Source organism: Ascaphus truei, chromosome 1 (genome assembly GCF_040206685.1).
Source record: "Ascaphus truei isolate aAscTru1 chromosome 1, aAscTru1.hap1, whole genome shotgun sequence".
Taxonomy (NCBI): Eukaryota; Metazoa; Chordata; class Amphibia; order Anura; family Ascaphidae; genus Ascaphus; species Ascaphus truei.
The window spans coordinates 346,007,594-346,025,673 of record NC_134483.1 but is presented as its reverse complement, the minus strand read 5'-3'; the positions used below and the strand labels follow the sequence as shown (position 1 = coordinate 346,025,673).

General features: G+C 44.4%; 1 protein-coding gene across 8 annotated transcripts in view; it reads left to right on the top strand.

The window, feature by feature from the left end:
- NPNT (nephronectin) overlaps nt 1-18,080 on the top strand; it is a 112,613-nt gene that overhangs the window by 46,272 nt on the left and 48,261 nt on the right. For 6 of the 8 annotated variants that reach the window (XM_075608677.1, XM_075608657.1, XM_075608629.1 and 3 more), the window contains 2 exons: nt 12,614-12,706; nt 16,378-16,470. In XM_075608677.1, the coding sequence (XP_075464792.1) occupies nt 12,614-12,706; nt 16,378-16,470 (186 nt within the window). The remainder of the gene's footprint in view (nt 1-12,613; nt 12,707-16,377; nt 16,471-18,080) is intronic. The other 2 variants (XM_075608648.1, XM_075608667.1) reach the window with 1 other exon arrangement.

The window sequence follows — 18,080 nt, the reverse complement described above, 5'->3', positions numbered from 1 at the left end:
AAGCATGGCTGTTGGGACCCCCACCCAGGATAAAGATTTCCACGGGCTGGACACAGCCTACTCCCCGGAACTGACGTTCCTGTTTGCTGTTGGAGCTACACAGAGACCCTGGGATTGGAATCCCCTACAATACAGATAAGCAAATCAATAAGACTCTGCAATGTTAAAAGACTGTTTGGTTGCATAGGATAGTATATGTTTTGGAACGAACATCCAAAGAAAGGAACGGAGCACTGCTGTAAAAAATGCAGGGGCTAACACCAGCAAGGGAGGGTTAAAAAGTAAAATTTTAATGATGTGGCATGTAAGGAACATGATAGCAACTCTGACGCGTTTTGGGCAAATGCCCTTTGTTAAAGAGTATGTCCGCGTCTAGATCATACTCACAGTGATATAGACGATCCCCCGCCCACTCGACCGGAGAAACTGGGGATGCAAATCCCATTGGAGGAACCCATCAGCCAATGAGCTACCCACAATGGGAGGTGCGTCACGAGCGAGTGGTTTTGCGGCTCGTTGCTCTGGTTGAGTGGGCGGGGGAGCGTCTATATCACTGTGAGCAAAGACATACTCTTTGACAAAGGGCATTTGCTCGTAACACGTCAGAGTTGCTAACATGTTCCTTACATGCCACATCATTAAAATTTAACTTTTTAACCCTCCATTGCTGGTGTTAGCCCCTGCATTTTTTACAGCAGTGCTCTGTCCCTTTCTTTGGATGTTCGTTCTACTACCTCACTGGCGTGATGCACGCATCAGGATAAGCTGCCATGTGTGAGTACTGTTTTTCCTTACTTATTGATTGTACAGGAATTGACCAATACTGGTGTTGCTCTAGAGGTTTGTCCAGTGGAATACTCTCACTGATTCATGCTATGTATCTCCACTATATGGACAGTTATTGCTACTAACTTCTCGCATGAGTTGCAGATACACTGGGTACATTAAGATACATTAAGCCCAGTCTCACTGGGCTTAATTCAGAGCTTATCCTATACACAATCATATTTATGATTTGAGACTCTTTTGGATTACATGTTTCCTGTGGATACTGAGCACAGTTATTTGGAACTTGTTTCTAATTTCTTATCAGTAGTATATGTTTTGGGCTGGGAACCAATTTATCTGGCCAGCGCCATTAGAAAGGGTCACAGAAAAGTTTAGTTAGTTTCCCTATAGGGAATAGATTTTTATTTTAGGATTTTGTTTTCTTAAAGGCATACTGTAGTGTACCCATGGTTTAAGTGGCTTGTGGAAAAATAAACCCCTGAAGGTTGAGGGCTGAGTGCCTCTTATGTGTTTACACGTGTTTGTCCTTTTCTACAAATTAAACCTTAGAAGACTGTGTCGCGGAGAGCCTGGGCAAACAGCAGCACTACATAAAGGGAGCCATTTGCCACATATGGTGGAGAGTGCGGGCAGACACTGAAAGGTCTGTGGGTTTGAGAAAAAACATGGGGATTTAAAATGGCCGCTCGGCCGAAGTAAAGTGCAGACTCTGCGAGTGAAGTCTATCTCACTGTGTATGACCAGTTGTACTTACAGCATACACAGAGAATGTGTGAAGTGTGGATGCAATAGCACCTAGAGGTCAGTAGATGAAGATCTGTTAAGGCTTCGAACCCAAGCAGAAAACCAAAATTTTTGCTGAAGAAAGTGAAAATGCATCAAGCAAGTACTGAGTGTAATGTCTGCCCCGTTAGGTATGAAAAGATTGCTGTACTGTGTAAAGCTAACGCCATAAGCAAAGGGCTGAGTGTCAAGTTTTCCCTGCTGGGTTTTTAAAATTGCCGACATTAAATGTTTGCTTTGTAATGTACATAACCATGTAAAACAGTGTCCCTCCAGTCCATACGATGACGATGATGACTCATATGTGGCCATGGGAAGAGAGCCGTACCTGCAGAGGGAAGCTGCAAAAGTGACCAGCGTCCAGAGCGCAGGAGCTCATAACCTTGGAGTCAGTGACGAAGAATTCGGAGCCGTGCCAGCTAGAAGAAAAACAGCTGATTTTCTAAAGGAGTCAATATGCTGGGCCTGTCATGAACCAGGTCACACGGGAGAAGTGTGTCCCCAAATTTTCAAATACAAACAGTGGCAACAGGGGCAGAACAAGGAATACTGTCTCCCACAGCTGCGAAAGCAAGCAACGCCTTGTGAACGCAAACAAGATGGGGAAGCTGATACCAGTGAGTGTGTGCCTGGTAATACTGATGTCTGGAGCTAATAAAGCAAAGAGAAAGAAGAAGAAAAAGAAAAGTATATCTCAAGTCACAGAGGAAGTGACCAAACCACTTGAGCCTGCGATGTCAGGACAACGTGCGTCAGAAAGGCGCCGAGATATGCTGCAGACCGGAGTGACGGGTGGAATCGTCACGGGAACGGTGGCAAAGAAAAAAGGGAAGCTGAATCTTTGACCCAGGGTAAAGAGGCCTTAATTTCTGTACTCCAAGCTGCCCGTCATGATTATGAAGTCCTGTGGGAGTAATTGAATAAGGAGCGGGAAGCGAACGCCAAGGTACAGGAGGCTAACACCAAGTTACAGAGGTGTGTACTCCCAGCTATACGTGAGTACGAGGCTTTGAAGAAAACAGAGCGTCTCTTACGGAGTGTGTTGGAGGAGGTGACGACCAGTCTGGAAAGGGCAAACATTGCGGCGGCCGCCATGGATGGAAAGCAGAACAAGTCAGACAGACTAATTGCTAACCTGAAACAGAAATATGGGGAGGCTCTGCAAGAGATTCGCAATTGCCATAGAGAGTTGGGAGTCTCTCAGAAAGTGGTTCACGCTCGCAGCACAGAGCTGGAACATTCTCGCCAAGAGGGCCATGGTCTAAACACAGAGCTGTGTACATTGAAGGAAGCCTATGAGAAGTCCCTGAGTGATTTAGAGACTGTAAAGAGAGAGAATGCAAGTCTGAAAGCGGAAAATTCAGATATGTCTGACCAGGCCAAGGAGAAGCAGCGGGTCCTGCAAGAAGAAAGTATCCTGGCTGCTAACAAAGTAAAAGTGCTGCAGGAGCGTCTGAGTACCCAGTGTGTCCCCACAGAGCCGCATGAGGAGCTGAAGTCACATTGAGCATCGCAGGAGGCAGAGCTTAGAGGCCAGGTGACTCTGTTTGAGAAGGAGCACGAGAAGGTCCAGAAACTAGAGCAAGAGATGGAGAAGCAGAGAGGCTGCTCCATCCCCAGAAGTCAGTACACTCAGGAGAAAGAGGCGTGCAGACAGAAGCAGCAGTGATCCTGGCGACAAAAACTGCAGAGCTCCAAAATATGAAGGCGCTCTGATGCAAACCCAGAGCAAGCACCAGGAAGAGGTGAAGGCCCTGAAAGGGGACTTGCAGGATCAAATTGAAGAGCTGCAGATGCAGATTGCTGAGCGCAAGATGCAGCTCACCGAGAGGGAGAAGGTGTCCGTCCGCCAGGAGGACTGCCTGACATTGCGCTATGAAACTGAGATGGCCGTTACCCGCAAGCTGCGGGACCACACAGCCAATTAGAAGGCCCGGCTGCAGCTGGAGCTGGATAAGGTCCAGGAGGAGCACCGGCAGCTGCAGGTCAAGAATAGAGAAAAGGAAATAGAGTTAAACCTTGCTCTGAATCAGCTGACAGATGTGGAATCGCGACTCAACTACAAAGAAGCTGAACTAGCAGCTGCACTGAGTAGAAAAAGAAATACAGAAGGACAGCTTCAAGACCTGAGGAAGGACCCGGAGTCTGAGCGCACTGGCCGCAAGATGGCAGAGAGAAAAAAACGTGACCTGGGTGAGGAGCTCGAGGCTCTAAAGACTGAACGGGACGCTACGTTGGACTTTACTGCTGATTGGAGAAAGTCTGAAAATGTTCTGAACAACATGGCAGAGAGCATAACAGTTAATTCTAGTCTAATAATGTCACTGCCATTACATTGGATGAGTAAGATAGTATTTAGTGAGGATGAGACATGTGTGGGCTTTTGCGAAAGAGATTAGCAACCACATAATTTCCCTGATATGAATATTTATTCACAAGTTCAAAGTAGACCATATCCCTAAATTGAACCCACACTGACCTTCAATGCCCTAGTCAAGGATGAATTTTTAGCCAAGCAGCATTCCACCACTAGCGAGGGTGACCATATTTACATAAGTAAAAACCAGGACATATTAAAAAAAACTAATTTATAAAACAAATTACCTCACCAACTGCGCTCCTCCCCTTTCTACCTCTCTGCCCGTCTCTGTACCCATCTCCTTCAAACACACACACACTCTCTCTCTCCCCCTATCCCTCCATTTTCTCTCTCCCATCCTTCCATTTCTCTCCCCCATCCCTCCATTTTCTCCCTCCCCAGCCCTCCATTTTCTCTTTTTCGAATCCCTCCATTTTCTCTCCCCCGTCCCTCCATTTCTCTCTCATCCATCCCTCCATTCTCTCTCCCTCATCCCCTTATTCTGTCTCCCCATCCCTCCATTCTCTCTCCCCCCACTCCCCCATTCTCTCTCCCCCATCCCTCTATTCTCTCCCCCATCCTTCCATTCTCTCTCCCATCCATCCCTCTATTCTCTCTCCCCAATCCCTCCATTCTTTCTCCCATTCCCTCCATTCTCTCTCCCCCATCCCTCCATTCTCTCTCCCGATCCCTCCATTCTATATCCCCCATCCCTCCATTCTGTATCCCCCATCCCTCCATTCTGTATCCCCCATCCCTCCATTCTGTATCTCCATACCTCCATTCTCTCTCCCCCTATGCCTCCATTCCATTTCCCCTCATCCCTCCATTATTTCTCTCTACCATCCCTCCATTCTCTCTCCCCATCCCTCTATTCTCTCCCATCCATCCTTCATTTCTCTCTCCCATCCATCCCTCTATTCTCTCCCATCCATCCTTCCATTCTCTCTCCCATCCATCCCTCCATTCTCTCTCCCATCCATCGCTCCATTCTCTCTCCCCCATCGCTCCATTCTCTCTCCCCCATCCCTCCATTCTCTCTCCCCCCATCCTTCCATTCTCTCCCCCATCCTTCCATTCTCTCTCCCCTTATGCCTCCATTCTCTCTCTCTCTCCCCTTTCCCATTCTGTGTGTCTGTCTCCCCATTGTCTGTGTGCCTCTCTCCCCATTCTGTGTGTGCCTCTCTCCCCATTCTGTGTGTCTCTCCCCATTCTGCGTGTCTCTCTCTCTCCATTCTCTGTGTCTCTCTCTCCATTATCTGTGTCTCTCTCTCCATTCTCTGTGTCTCTCTCTCTCTCCATTCTCTGTGTGTCTCTCTCTCCATTCTCTGTGTGCCTCTCTCCCCATTCTGTGTCTCTCTCCCCATTCTGTGTCTCTCTCCCCATTCTGTGTCTCTCTCCCCATTCTGTGTGTCTCTCTCTCCATTCTGTGTGTCTCTCTCTCCATTCTCTGTGTCTCTATCTCCATTCTCTGTGTCTCTCTATCTCCATTCTCTGTGTCTCTCTCCATTCTCTGTGTCTCTCTCTCCATTCTCTATGTGTCTCTCCATTCTGTGTGTCTCTCTCCATTCTATGTGTCTCTCTCTCCATTCTGTGTGTCTCTCCATTCTGTGTGTCTCTCTCTCCATTCTGTGTGTCTCTCTCTCCATTCTGTGTGTCTCTCTCTCCATTCTGTGTGTGTCTCTCTCTCTCCATTCTGTGTGTGTCTCTCTCTCCATTCTCTATGTGTGTCTCTCTCTCCATTCTCTGTGTGCCTCTCTCCCAATTCTGTGTGTCTCTCTCCCCATTCTGTGTCTCTCTCTCCATTCTGTATGTCTCTCCATTCTGTGTGTCTCTCTCCATTCTGTGTCTCTCTCTCCCCATTCTGTGTGTGCCTCTCTCTCCATTCTCTGTGTGTCTCTCTCTCCATTCTCTGTGTGCCTCTCTCCACCTTCTGTGTCTCTCTCCCCATTCTGTGTGTCTCTCTCTCCATTCTGTGTGTGTCTCTCTCTCCATTCTCTGTGTCTCTCTCTCCATTCTCTGTGTCTCTATCTCCATTCTCTGTGTCTCTATCTCCATTCTCTGTGTCTCTATCTCCATTCTCTGTCTCTCCATTCTCTGTGTGTCTCTCTCTCTCCATTCTGTGTCTCTCTCCATTCTGTGTGTCTCTCTCTCTCCATTCTGTGTGTCTCTCTCTCCATTCGGTGTCTCTCTCTCCATTCTGTGTGTCTCTCTCTCCATTATGTGTGTCTCTCTCTCCATTCTGTGTGTGTGTCTCTCTCTCCATTCTCTGTGTCTCTCTCTCCATTCTCTGTGTGTCTCTCTCCCCATTCTGTGTGTCTCTCTCACCATTCTGTGCATCTCTCTCTCCATTCTGTGTGTCTCTCTCTCCATTCTGTGTGTCTCTCTCTCCATTCTGTGTGTCTCTCTCCCCATTCTGTGTGTCTCTCTCTCCATTCTGTGTGTCTCTCTCTCCATTCTGTGTGTCTCTCTCTCCATTCTGTGTGTCTCTCTCTCCATTCTGTGTGTCTCTCTCTCCATTCTGTGTGTCTCTCTCTCTCCATTCTGTTTCTCTCTCTCCATTCTGTGTGTGTCTCTCTCCCCAGTCTCTGTGTGTCTCTCTCTCCATTCTGTGTGTGCCTCTCTCCCCATTCTGTGTGTGCCTCTCCCCCCATTATGTGTGTGCCTCTCTCCCCATTCTGTGTGTGTCTCTCTTCCCATTCTCTGTGTGTCTCTCTCTCCATTCTGTGTGTGCCTCTCTCCCCATTCTGTGTGTGCCTCTCTCCCCATTCTGTGTGTGCCTCTCTCCCCATTCTGTGTGTGCCTCTCTCCCCATTCTGTGTGTGTCTCTCTCCCCATTCTGTGTGTGCCTCTCTCCCCATTCTGTGTGTGCCTCTCTCTCCATTCTGTGTGTCTCACCGGACCCTACATGTCACGGTGGACCAGGGGGGAGTTCATCTTGTGCCCTGGCAGCAGATACTGGAAGTTCTCACTGACTTCCGGATCTTACTGATGGGGCTCCTCTGAGGCTGCCCATGCCCAACCCTCCTCTGTAGCTAGCCCCCGTCCCGATCCACCTCAGCCCATTCTATGTGTGTCTCTCTCTCCATTCTGTGTGTGTGTCTCTCTCTCCATTCTCTGTGTCTCTCTCTCCATTCTCTGTGTGTCTCTCTCCCCATTCTGTGTGTCTCTCTCACCATTCTGTGCATCTCTCTCTCCATTCTGTGTGTCTCTCTCTCCATTCTGTGTGTCTCTCTCTCCATTCTGTGTGTCTCTCTCCCCATTCTGTGTGTCTCTCTCTCCATTCTGTGTGTCTCTCTCTCCATTCTGTGTGTCTCTCTCTCCATTCTGTGTGTCTCTCTCTCCATTCTGTGTGTCTCTCTCTCCATTCTGTGTGTCTCTCTCTCTCCATTCTGTTTCTCTCTCTCCATTCTGTGTGTGTCTCTCTCCCCAGTCTCTGTGTGTCTCTCTCTCCATTCTGTGTGTGCCTCTCTCCCCATTCTGTGTGTGCCTCTCCCCCCATTATGTGTGTGCCTCTCTCCCCATTCTGTGTGTGTCTCTCTTCCCATTCTCTGTGTGTCTCTCTCTCCATTCTGTGTGTGCCTCTCTCCCCATTCTGTGTGTGCCTCTCTCCCCATTCTGTGTGTGCCTCTCTCCCCATTCTGTGTGTGCCTCTCTCCCCATTCTGTGTGTGTCTCTCTCCCCATTCTGTGTGTGCCTCTCTCCCCATTCTGTGTGTGCCTCTCTCTCCATTCTGTGTGTCTCACCGGACCCTACATGTCACGGTGGACCAGGGGGGAGTTCATCTTGTGCCCTGGCAGCAGATACTGGAAGTTCTCACTGACTTCCGGATCTTACTGATGGGGCTCCTCTGAGGCTGCCCATGCCCAACCCTCCTCTGTAGCTAGCCCCCGTCCCGATCCACCTCTGCAGTCAGCCCCCACCCACCTCTGTAACCGCAGCCAGACCCAGCCTCCGCTCTCCTCCTGCCCTCCTCCTGCTCTCCCTGCTTCAACTTTTAAAACTGGGGGGACAGACCTAAACCGAGAGGTCTGGTCACCCTACCATTAGCACGCAAATGGCCCCCTATCTTTTCAAATTTAGGGGAAAAGGAGTAAAGCTAAAACAAATGTTGGCATATCAAACAGAGCAGACCTCATGTACTGCCTATCTTTCTGCTGCTACACTATCTTCATATCTTTTGGCAATGGTTCACACGTTGGCCAATCTGACATATAATCTGACATTTACACATTGGAGCACGTACACGTATGCTCAAATTTAGAACATTAGCCAATTAACTACAATAAAAAAAAAGTGAAACTTTCCCAGGTCTGGAGTTAAATAAATATGACTGACTAACAGAACTGTGTTAAATGCAAGCAATTGAATAGGGAATTTTTTATTTAATTTTTTTTACAATTTGCTCAGCCACAAGAGAATATTAAAAACAGATGTTTAATATCCACTTTGCGTAGCCTTATACACAGTGTTCGACAAACCTATACATTTGCTCGCCCCGGGCGAGTGGATTTAACATCGTGGCGAGCTCCTATTGGCCCAAGCAGCACACGTTTGGTACTAGGTGGCGAGTAGATTTTTTTGTTCGGCGAGTAGATTTTTTGGTGATTTGTCGACCACTGTATATATACATATCCCCGTTACTGCATTTCCACGTAACTAAATGCTTGCTATTCTCCCATGTTAGTTTTATGTGTCACCTGCCATTGTTGTCCTGCAATACAGTAACAAACAGCAGCAAAGTCCTTCTCTTTAGTGGTGCTTTTTATGTTGGTTCTAAGTGGTTAGGCCAGTCATTTTCAACTGGGGAGCCGCGGGTGCCTGAGGTGGGGAGCTGGGAACACTCTCCCAGCTGTCCCAGGCCTGGCAGCTGGGCTGCACAACACGCAGCAGTGACCCAGCAGCTCCCTAGCTCAGCAGCAGCCACCCGGTCACTGTGGTCCTTCCTCCTCCTGCTCCTGTCAGCGATGGAAGACACGTTCAACTTCCGGCTGGCAGGAGGAGGGAGCTGCGGACCAGCCTGCTGCCCAAAGGTGTGTGTGTGCTGTAAGGGGGCAAGAGAGAGGGGGGGGTGGAATGTGTGAGGATGGAGAGTGTAAGGCCTTGGCCATGTTTAGCGCTTGCTGGCGGAAGCGTGCTGACGCGCACTCCCGCTCAGCACTGGGCCCCTACAGCTGCAATTAGAGCGGCTTTAGTAGGGGCTCACCTGCGCTTCCGCGCGCTTGCAGAAGCGCAGGTCTTAGGGGAATTTAAAATTCCCCCGCTAGCCGGCGCGACAGGCCGGTCACGTGAGCTGTTCGCCCAATGAGGGCGAACCAGCTCAGTGACGTCACTGGCCCGCCCCTGGAAAGTGACGCGCCCACACCCCCGGCCCGCCCCCTGACGGCGCGTGCGGTAAGCAACCGCAAGGCCGGGGAAAGCACCCGCTTTCCCTGCGCCTCAGCACGCCAGCAGGGAGCATGGCTGAGGCCTAAGGGTGGAAGGAAGGGTGGAGAGTGTAAGAGGAGAAGAGAGGGGGGATTGTAAGGGGAGAAGAGGTGTAATGGGAGAAGAGAGAGAGGGAGTGTAAGGGGAAGAGGAGTAGAGAGCATAAGGGGGGAGAAAAGGGAGTGTGAAGACAGGGAAGAAAGATGGACAGGAGGGAGGGACAGGGGCGGGAGAGAGGGATGGGGGTGGACAGAGGGTTGGGGTTTCCCAGAATTCCACAATCTAATTCTAGGCTTCCTTAACCAAAAAAAAGGTGGAAAACCACTGGATTAGAGAGCATTGTGCTCATCAGCAAAAGTAATGATTCTTCCCATACAATATTGGAACACTTGCAAAATGTCTTCTGATTCTGACTCAGTGGTATCACAGCATTCCAATATTTCTAGATAATGTCACTGTACATTGTGGGATGTGTTATTATTTAAAAATAAAGTTACCTCTTAGATGTGACTTGTATGCCATTAAATTATTACATTTAGAATTATACTTGGCTTAGTTTACTGAATTATTTTTGAAGGAAATAAAATATACTGTAGTTATTTAATAAGCATAAACTATATACATAGTACAGTATGTACATATTTTGTCATTACTGAATTGTTCTTATGCAACCCCAATGTTCTGTGAGATACCCCAATGTCCGGAGATATGTTTTTCAACAATTCAGTAATAAAGCAAGTGGTTACTTGCATATTAATAAAACACAGTCCAGTAAAAAAATGCAACCAGGCTCCGTGTCACCACATCAGTGTATCGGGAGGGATAGGGGGATGTTGTATTTGGGTTGGTTTCGCCCGCGCGCTGGGATCGGCCGACACCACCCCACAGTTATTACTGTATTGTTGAATACATATCTCCTGACCTTGGTGCGCTCCTGTGCTTTCTTTCTTGGTGCTTGGTCCACTGACGGAGTTTCTCCTCGGTGGGCGTTGGTGGAGGAGGGGTGTACCTCCACGCACTAGGAGCTGCAAGAGGAAGGAGAAGATCTACTACAAGATCCCTTTAGGAAGCAAGAGCGCGGATTGAAAACAATGTGACTGATATTCACATAAGATTTTCTTTTCATATAGTAACTGTTGGTGATATACTGTATGGCAACATTTGGTTCTTATAGTCATAACATAAAACAAATGGTGAGACAAAGGACCAGCATTTCCCACTTTTTTTTAATACATTTTTGATTTGATTTATATCATTTTTATTTCAATATGTCTCCCCACAAGTTGAGTAGGTGTGGTTGGTGGTACACAAGGAGAGGGCATACAGTAATTAATTGAATCCAGTTCAATATTAATCAGTTTTGCAAACTTCTGTGAAAGTTTCCCACATCTCTAATAACAAAGTGGATTAAACTATTATGAAAGTTACCATGCAATTAAAGAAGGATTTCAATGCCTGTAATTAAATAAGCTGTGGAACAATAGCAACGCTGCTATTTTCTTCCAGTAGTAAGTTTCTGTATCACACTATGGGGCCTATGCACTAAAGGTTCATTAAAAAAAAATCGCCGGGCCATTTAAATCGCCGTTTTTGTGAGCGTTGCTATCATGGTATTCAGAAAGCATTGATTACCTGTGATGGCAAAATTCACAAAACGGGCGAGTTGCCGGAGATGTGATGAACGCCTCCCTGAAAAGGCCTTACCCGGCAAGTTCTATCTGCTGCTGAGAGAGCTGCTCAGAGAGAGTGCAAATCTCCCCAAAATTTGTATTTTTTTAATTGAAATTTTATTACTAGTGTTGATGAGCAGGGGGTTTCCAGAGCAGAACCACGTTGATTTTCCTGCTACAATACACTAGTTATAAAATTTATATTAAAATAAGTAATAATCACCAAAACACAACCCACCACCTGCACCCCCACATAAACCCATATTTGATTTTTATACACGGGATTGATACAATAGGCCGGCGGGAGTCCCCGGGTGGTCCCCGTGGGTCTCCAGTGCTGATATTAATGGGTATCAGCTCCGGAGACTCCCGGCATCAATCCGATGCAGAAAAAAAGAATTTTTTTTTCTAAGTACCATCTTGCCTCTTCTAAGCAGGTTTCCAACACCTTTTTCTGGTGTGAGGATTTTGGGAGAAACTCACCATTCTAGAGCGGCGATAGGCGTCGATAACCTAATCGCTGCTACTAGAATTGCACGAGTTTATGAATATGCCGAAAAGTGGTTTATCCCCGCTCCCTCTACGATTTTTTTTTTTTAGCAATTTTTTTTGGGTGATTCAGCCTTTTTTCGCCCACTTATCGCCGCTTACAGAATCGCTGTAGGCCTTTTGGGCGATAAGTGCCTTATGAACGCTTAGTGCATAGGCCCCAATGTAGCACGGCTATCATAATTTTTTTCGAAATTTTCCCAAAAATGTTACTCTTCAAATAAATAAAGCATCAGTAATTCACATAAAATATATATAAGAAGCTTTTGGGACTTTTAAAAGGTAATTGTAAGAATTGTTGGAGGAATGTTATAAAGATTACAGTTTATATGTGAAAAATGGATTTTAAAATGTGTCTAAAAAAATGAATTCAAACTTTTTATTGCAAAGTTTTGTATTTTGCTATAATACTGTCGGTGAACATACAGATGTAGCAAGACTCAGTGTCTACTGAGATCGAGCTGCAGGGTGGTCCATGCTTCTGAATGGGACCCTACACAGCGCTAATCTTCCAGTGGTCGGTCGTGTGGCAGCGGCACTGAAGACAATTAGTCTCGATACATCTGTAGGACTTTGCAAGCTAGAATTTTATGGCATCTTGACCTTATTAAAGCTACAGCCAACCAATAAAGACAAAGTATCAAAGAAAAACAAAACAACAACATTACATATATATTTAAGGCGCAAAAGGAGACGTCCAGATGTAACTTCTTCCTTTGTCCTGTAAGCAACACCTGACAAAGGGACAATGAGTTCCTGAAACATTGTGCATGTACATAAATCTAATTTTGCTACATATTTTTGCTGGCTAAGTATGTGATAAATATTTCGCTTGAACCTTGTAGAGATGTCCCATTTACCATTGTCTTAACTACCTACCAACATATAAGGCTGCTTACTTTGTCCCATATGCGAATGAGGGCAAGTTAGTAGCACTGCAACTTTAGCTACTGAAGGTCATACTTATTTATTACTAACGTAACTTATTAAATGTTATCACTGTTCAGTTTGTCATCTGTGTTTTCTTTCCCTGTAGCCATGTGTCAGCCAGGATGTAAACACGGAGATTGTATAGGTCCTAACAAATGCAAATGTCACCCCGGATACACCGGAAAAACCTGCAACCAAGGTATGGAAACACATTGAGAGGTTTCTTTCTGAATCTGTAAGTGACAGGTAACTGCAAAAAGTAGTTATTGATGAGTGATTGAGTAGTGATTACTGTATCTTAATAGTTTATCAGCGAAGTCATTCTTTCTACTAGTACAATGCTTCTACATTTCCAAAGAGTCAAGCTATGTCAGCACATACTGTACATTGGATGCAATGGGACGGTGTATATGAAAATCCACCTGCCCTGTGTAACAAAGGGAGTGGTGTACAGCACAGGCAGGAATACTGCTGGCTGTTGGCTATTATTTCATTATTCGTTGCATGGCGTTGACCCTTACACCAATGCAGGATTACTAAAATAAGTTTCACTTCCCAACCTTTTGTTCTATGTTTTTTGGCATTTACTTTCATGTCTCTTTTGCTGCCCTAAAGCACGGTATTGGTTTGATTTATCCATGGCCAGAAAGATACATGTAGTTAGTTGCTCATTTTTTTATTTTTTTAAGTTGGCTTAGTTTCAGAATTTGAGCCCCGGACCTTATTTATTTTTATGAAAAACCATTAAATATGTACTTTCAAGCACCATTTCCAACAAACGAAATGAAAGTAAGAGTGAGCACTTTTACTGATATTTTGGTTGTAAAAAATGTTTGCACAACAGCTCGAATTTAGATACGCCTGATATTTTTCCATGCTTGTTTTGAGTTTTATCCATCATTTTTTACGAATCCAAAACAAAACACATCTGAGTTCTGACAACCCCAAAACAAACAATGTGAAAATATTATAACTAAAACACCAGTAAAAGTGCCCAATCCAGATTTTCTCCCCCGAATATCCAAAGTAAAAAATATTTTGGTATCTTGTTATTTTTGTGTTGGATTTGAATTCAGTAAATTGTACACACTCTGCAGATAGTGTACGGCTTTCTATTAGGCAATGCTTACAGTGTCCTATCAAATTAATTCATTCTATTTCCAATGTCATATTTAGCGATATACTGTAGGTGTAGGACATTGTGATTCTACCTATGTTATGGTGTTATGGTGTGAAACCTTTATTTTCAGAGGTTTAAAACTTTCGACTGTGGTGGGATTTAACTGAAATTTGTCAGTGTTATGGGGTCAGAATATTTTTTTCAGGTGAGGGGGAAATCAGCAATAGATTTTAGGTATAAAATTCAATTTTGCATTTGTACAGAGAACATTTAAGACATGTTTTGTATGTTTCCATGTACTCCCTTTGCAAAGAAATGGCTAATTGCCTGAGATTCAATAACCTTCCAATATAGGTTATCGCTCCCACATCATCTTCTATTGATTTTAATGACGGTTAATGTGGATTTGCAGGTGGATAACCTGTATCAGAGGTTGTGGAAGAACCCCGTATGTTTCTTACCACCTTCAATATATTAAACCTGAGAAATTGGGTTCTGAACATAAGATATAAAGGAGAGTTTTGCCGAGCAGGCATTTAGAATTTGGTTTAAGACAATGTTTGAAGGATTTATATTTAGCGCATAGTGCTAATATAGTATGTGCTAATATAGTATGTGCTAATATACAGTAGTATGTGCTAATATACAGTAGTATGTGCTAATATAGTATGTGCTAATATAGTATGTGCTAATATACAGTAGTATGTGCTAATATAGTATGTGCTAATATACAGTAGTATGTGCTAATATACAGTAGTATGTGCTAATATACAGTAGTATGTGCTAATATAGTATGATGTATACACTTTTTCCCTTCCATGATTTCAAGAGAAAAGAGGTGATTCCCCCCCCCCCCCTCCTAAAGTCCTGCCTAGTACAAACAAGCCAAAAGTGATTTACATGGTCTACAACATAATGACATTAAAGTGATTGGCTGCATAGACTCAGGAAGATTGAAGCAGAGTCGTATTCCTCCTTATCCCAACTCAGTTTCAGTAAAACTCAACCAATTATTTCAAGTGACAGCACCCAGAACGTGACGGCTTTGTTACGGAGATATTCACTCGTGAAGTCCTGTACCAAAAAAAAAAAAGGAGCACCGTAGACCTGGAGGGGTTGTTTCTCTTCTCGACTTTCAAATAAATAAAAACATTAAATACAAACCTTGAACAAGTAGAGCTGTTGCTTTAGGGCTAATATATCCTCACAAAAAAAAAATACAAATGTCGCTAATTTAGTCATATGCACTCTGGGCTTGTGGTGTCATTTTAGTGTGATACATATTTATTTTGTGACATTAACTTCAATACAAACGGTGAAATGTTATTGTGAAAGATAAAAGGCAACTAAGAATACAGGTTGGGACACCTTTGTGTTGTGCACATCTGATTTACACCTCTAGATTTTCCTTGCAATGTTACAATCCTTTTTGTTACAATACACTAATTTGCCTCTTCAACACGGTTGGCTTCTATAAGGTGCATAGTGCATAGTTTATAGTGCCGGCGACGGTGACGAGACCGATGACGTCGCCATTGCGAAAATTGCATTTCAAATTTAGGCGACATCGCTGGCTACAAGGCCAGGGACGTCATAAAGGGGGAAGGCAGAGGCACGGAGAAGCTCCTGATTGGCCGCAAGGGGAGACCTTAATCAAAATATCAGTGACTACCAGATTTTTGGTAGCACTGTCGCTCCGTCGCTTTGTCGCGTCGCGTGCACTATAAGCATCGACGACGGCAACAATGCATTTGTTTTGACGCGACGGTCGCGTCGCCGGCACTATAAGCGCGGCCTAACACATTCTTCTATCGTGTCTTTCTTCCAGGTGAGGGGAGCGCAGAATGTTCACGACATTTATGAAAAATAACATTGAAAAAACATAGTGTGAGCTCTTTAAATAAAGATCTTCTCAAAGTAATATTGTATGAGGTATACACTTTTTCTCTCCGATATGAGGAAGGAAGGGAAACTCACATGGTATAGTATGTTCAGAATTTTATTCGAAATCACAACATGTAGCAATAGTAGTACACTCACATTTGTACACATGAATTGGGTGTTGTACGAGTGCTGAGGATTTCGTCCGTGGCTTCTCCAATCTCCAGCATGTGTCTCCTTCCTTGGACCCTCCGTCACTTCCGGTGACGACTCGACTTTCCCTTCCTTCCTCATATCGGAGAAAAAGTGTATACATCATACTACAGTATATTACTTTGAGAAGATCGCCACTGACATTATGCCCCACTACAGCTCCAGTTTGAGAGAGATTGAGTAACTAACACGCTTTAAATTCAAAGAAGAATATGTGAGTGGAAGATTTTCGCTTTATTTAAAGAACTCACTTCACTTGATTGGTCACACCATGTTTTTTTCAATGTTATTTTTCATATATGCTGTGAACACTCTGCGCTCCGCTCGCCTGGAAGAAAGACACGATTCCCACAGACCCCGGAACGGTCTACAGAGGGTTTATCCTGAGCTGCTGTACATTTGTTTATCACATGATCACTTGCACTATTTGTGGTGGCGATTTGGTTTTATATGTCATTTGAATTATTCACATATATATTCACATGTGATATCACTTGTTCACTTAGAGTTCACAATATATTTACCTGTAGCGTCACATTAAAATGAATGTATTTAGCCACCCATTTTTGTTGGGAGCGCCCGATTACATTTTTCTTTCAACATTCTTCTATCGGTAAGAAAGAGTTGTTGACCGTGCCTTCTCCCTCCTTGTAAAGATGAGCACCTGTTGACTACCCAGCCTGAGTGGTACCATGAAGTGCCTCTTTCCTACCCTGTGGATCTTCCAGCAACAGGGTTACCTCCGGGGGGTGAGAAAGTCTTTTGTCTCCTTAGCCAGTGATCTCCATGCAAGTGCATGGCTGTGGAGGAATGACCAGACTTTTCTTCAGTGGGCCGTATCTTGTCAGAAATGAATTGATGGCTGTGGTGTGAAAACCAAGCTTGAGCAGCCTGAGGCATGCAAAGCAAACATGCATTGGCAAGCACCTGTATCAGGCTCTCTTCTGTCTCTTCCTCACCTGAGACCATCAGGATATTTTTCTGCCTGGCTTGTTCTCTTTCTTTTCAGGGCACACATTCCTCTTCACTTTTTCCAAAGTAAGGGACAACTTGTTTTGTTATAGTCTTATGAATCACGTGGAACCATAAAATATGTTATGATCATTTCTAGGGTTTATTGCATATGCAATCATCATATGGACAGGTGATTAAAGTCATTTCATTTTTAGACATGTTTCATATTTTTAATTTGAAGTACACCTCACTCATTGGTCAAAACCTGCCAACTCACAGATACCACCCCATAGTCTTTGAATTTCCTGGAGCTCCACTCTGCACTGGTGCAATGTAATTCATGGCAGTAGGAGCAAAGATATTAGAAACACCTATTTGCTCCTCATGGTTCCTATGGAGTCAACAAGGCAGTGTTTTAAGTCAGATCTTGCTTAAGATATCATCACTGCTGTTGTAGAGGAATTTTATGCATTTGACCCAGCACCAGCTGTATCTGAATAAAGGCATTGTTAAGTAAACCGCAATAACTCTTACAATTCAATATCTGTCAAAATAACGAGGTCACCGATAGTGTATTTTATGCTTGAAAATGAACAACCGAGTACATAATCTACACGTACAGTTGTCCCTTAAGTCTGTTCTCTCCTTTTCTTTGCAAGTCATCATTTGTGGTAATATAATGTGAAATCTGTACATGCCTGCGCTTCAGATCTACATTCACCTTGTTGAGATTCTTGACCTGCCTGGCAGTTTTTCTGAAACTATCTTCTCCTACCGTGCTGATTGCTATGCAATTTTAGGTATCATTGGCATGTTGATCCTTTTAAATATGAAATGTACCGTATAAAACAACCTGATACACCATGCATTTCTTAACACCATACATTCGGGATGGATTTGGAATTATGGAGTCACATTCAAAGGTAATTCTCATCTGACCTACAAATAGATGAACTCACAAAACCTCCTACTGGTAGTCAGGGTAAAGAGTGAAAGGACTTTAGAATCGCTGCAGATCTTGATTTGCACTTTCAGAGACCCCTTGCTACAAGACCCGTGGTGAATCTAAAAGGCTCGATAGGCAAACGTTTCACATGTAACTTAACACACGACAATTTAGAATGGCTTATAATGTGGAAATGCTGTTTTCATCTTATGAAAGTTTAAAGTTATGACCACCTAGACAGCAACAAACATGTCCCAGGGTCATATAAATAATTTCAGTGATCTGACACAGGATCACCCTTTTATTCTTCTGTGATGGAAGAGGAAGTACATCTCAGCCTTTAATTAACATTGGAGTACATTGCTGAGTGCAAGGCCCAAAATCACAAGACGTGCAATGTTCATCCAACTGTCGCGTAGTACAGTATGCCAGATCTTCTGACGTCTCAATGGCTGAGCA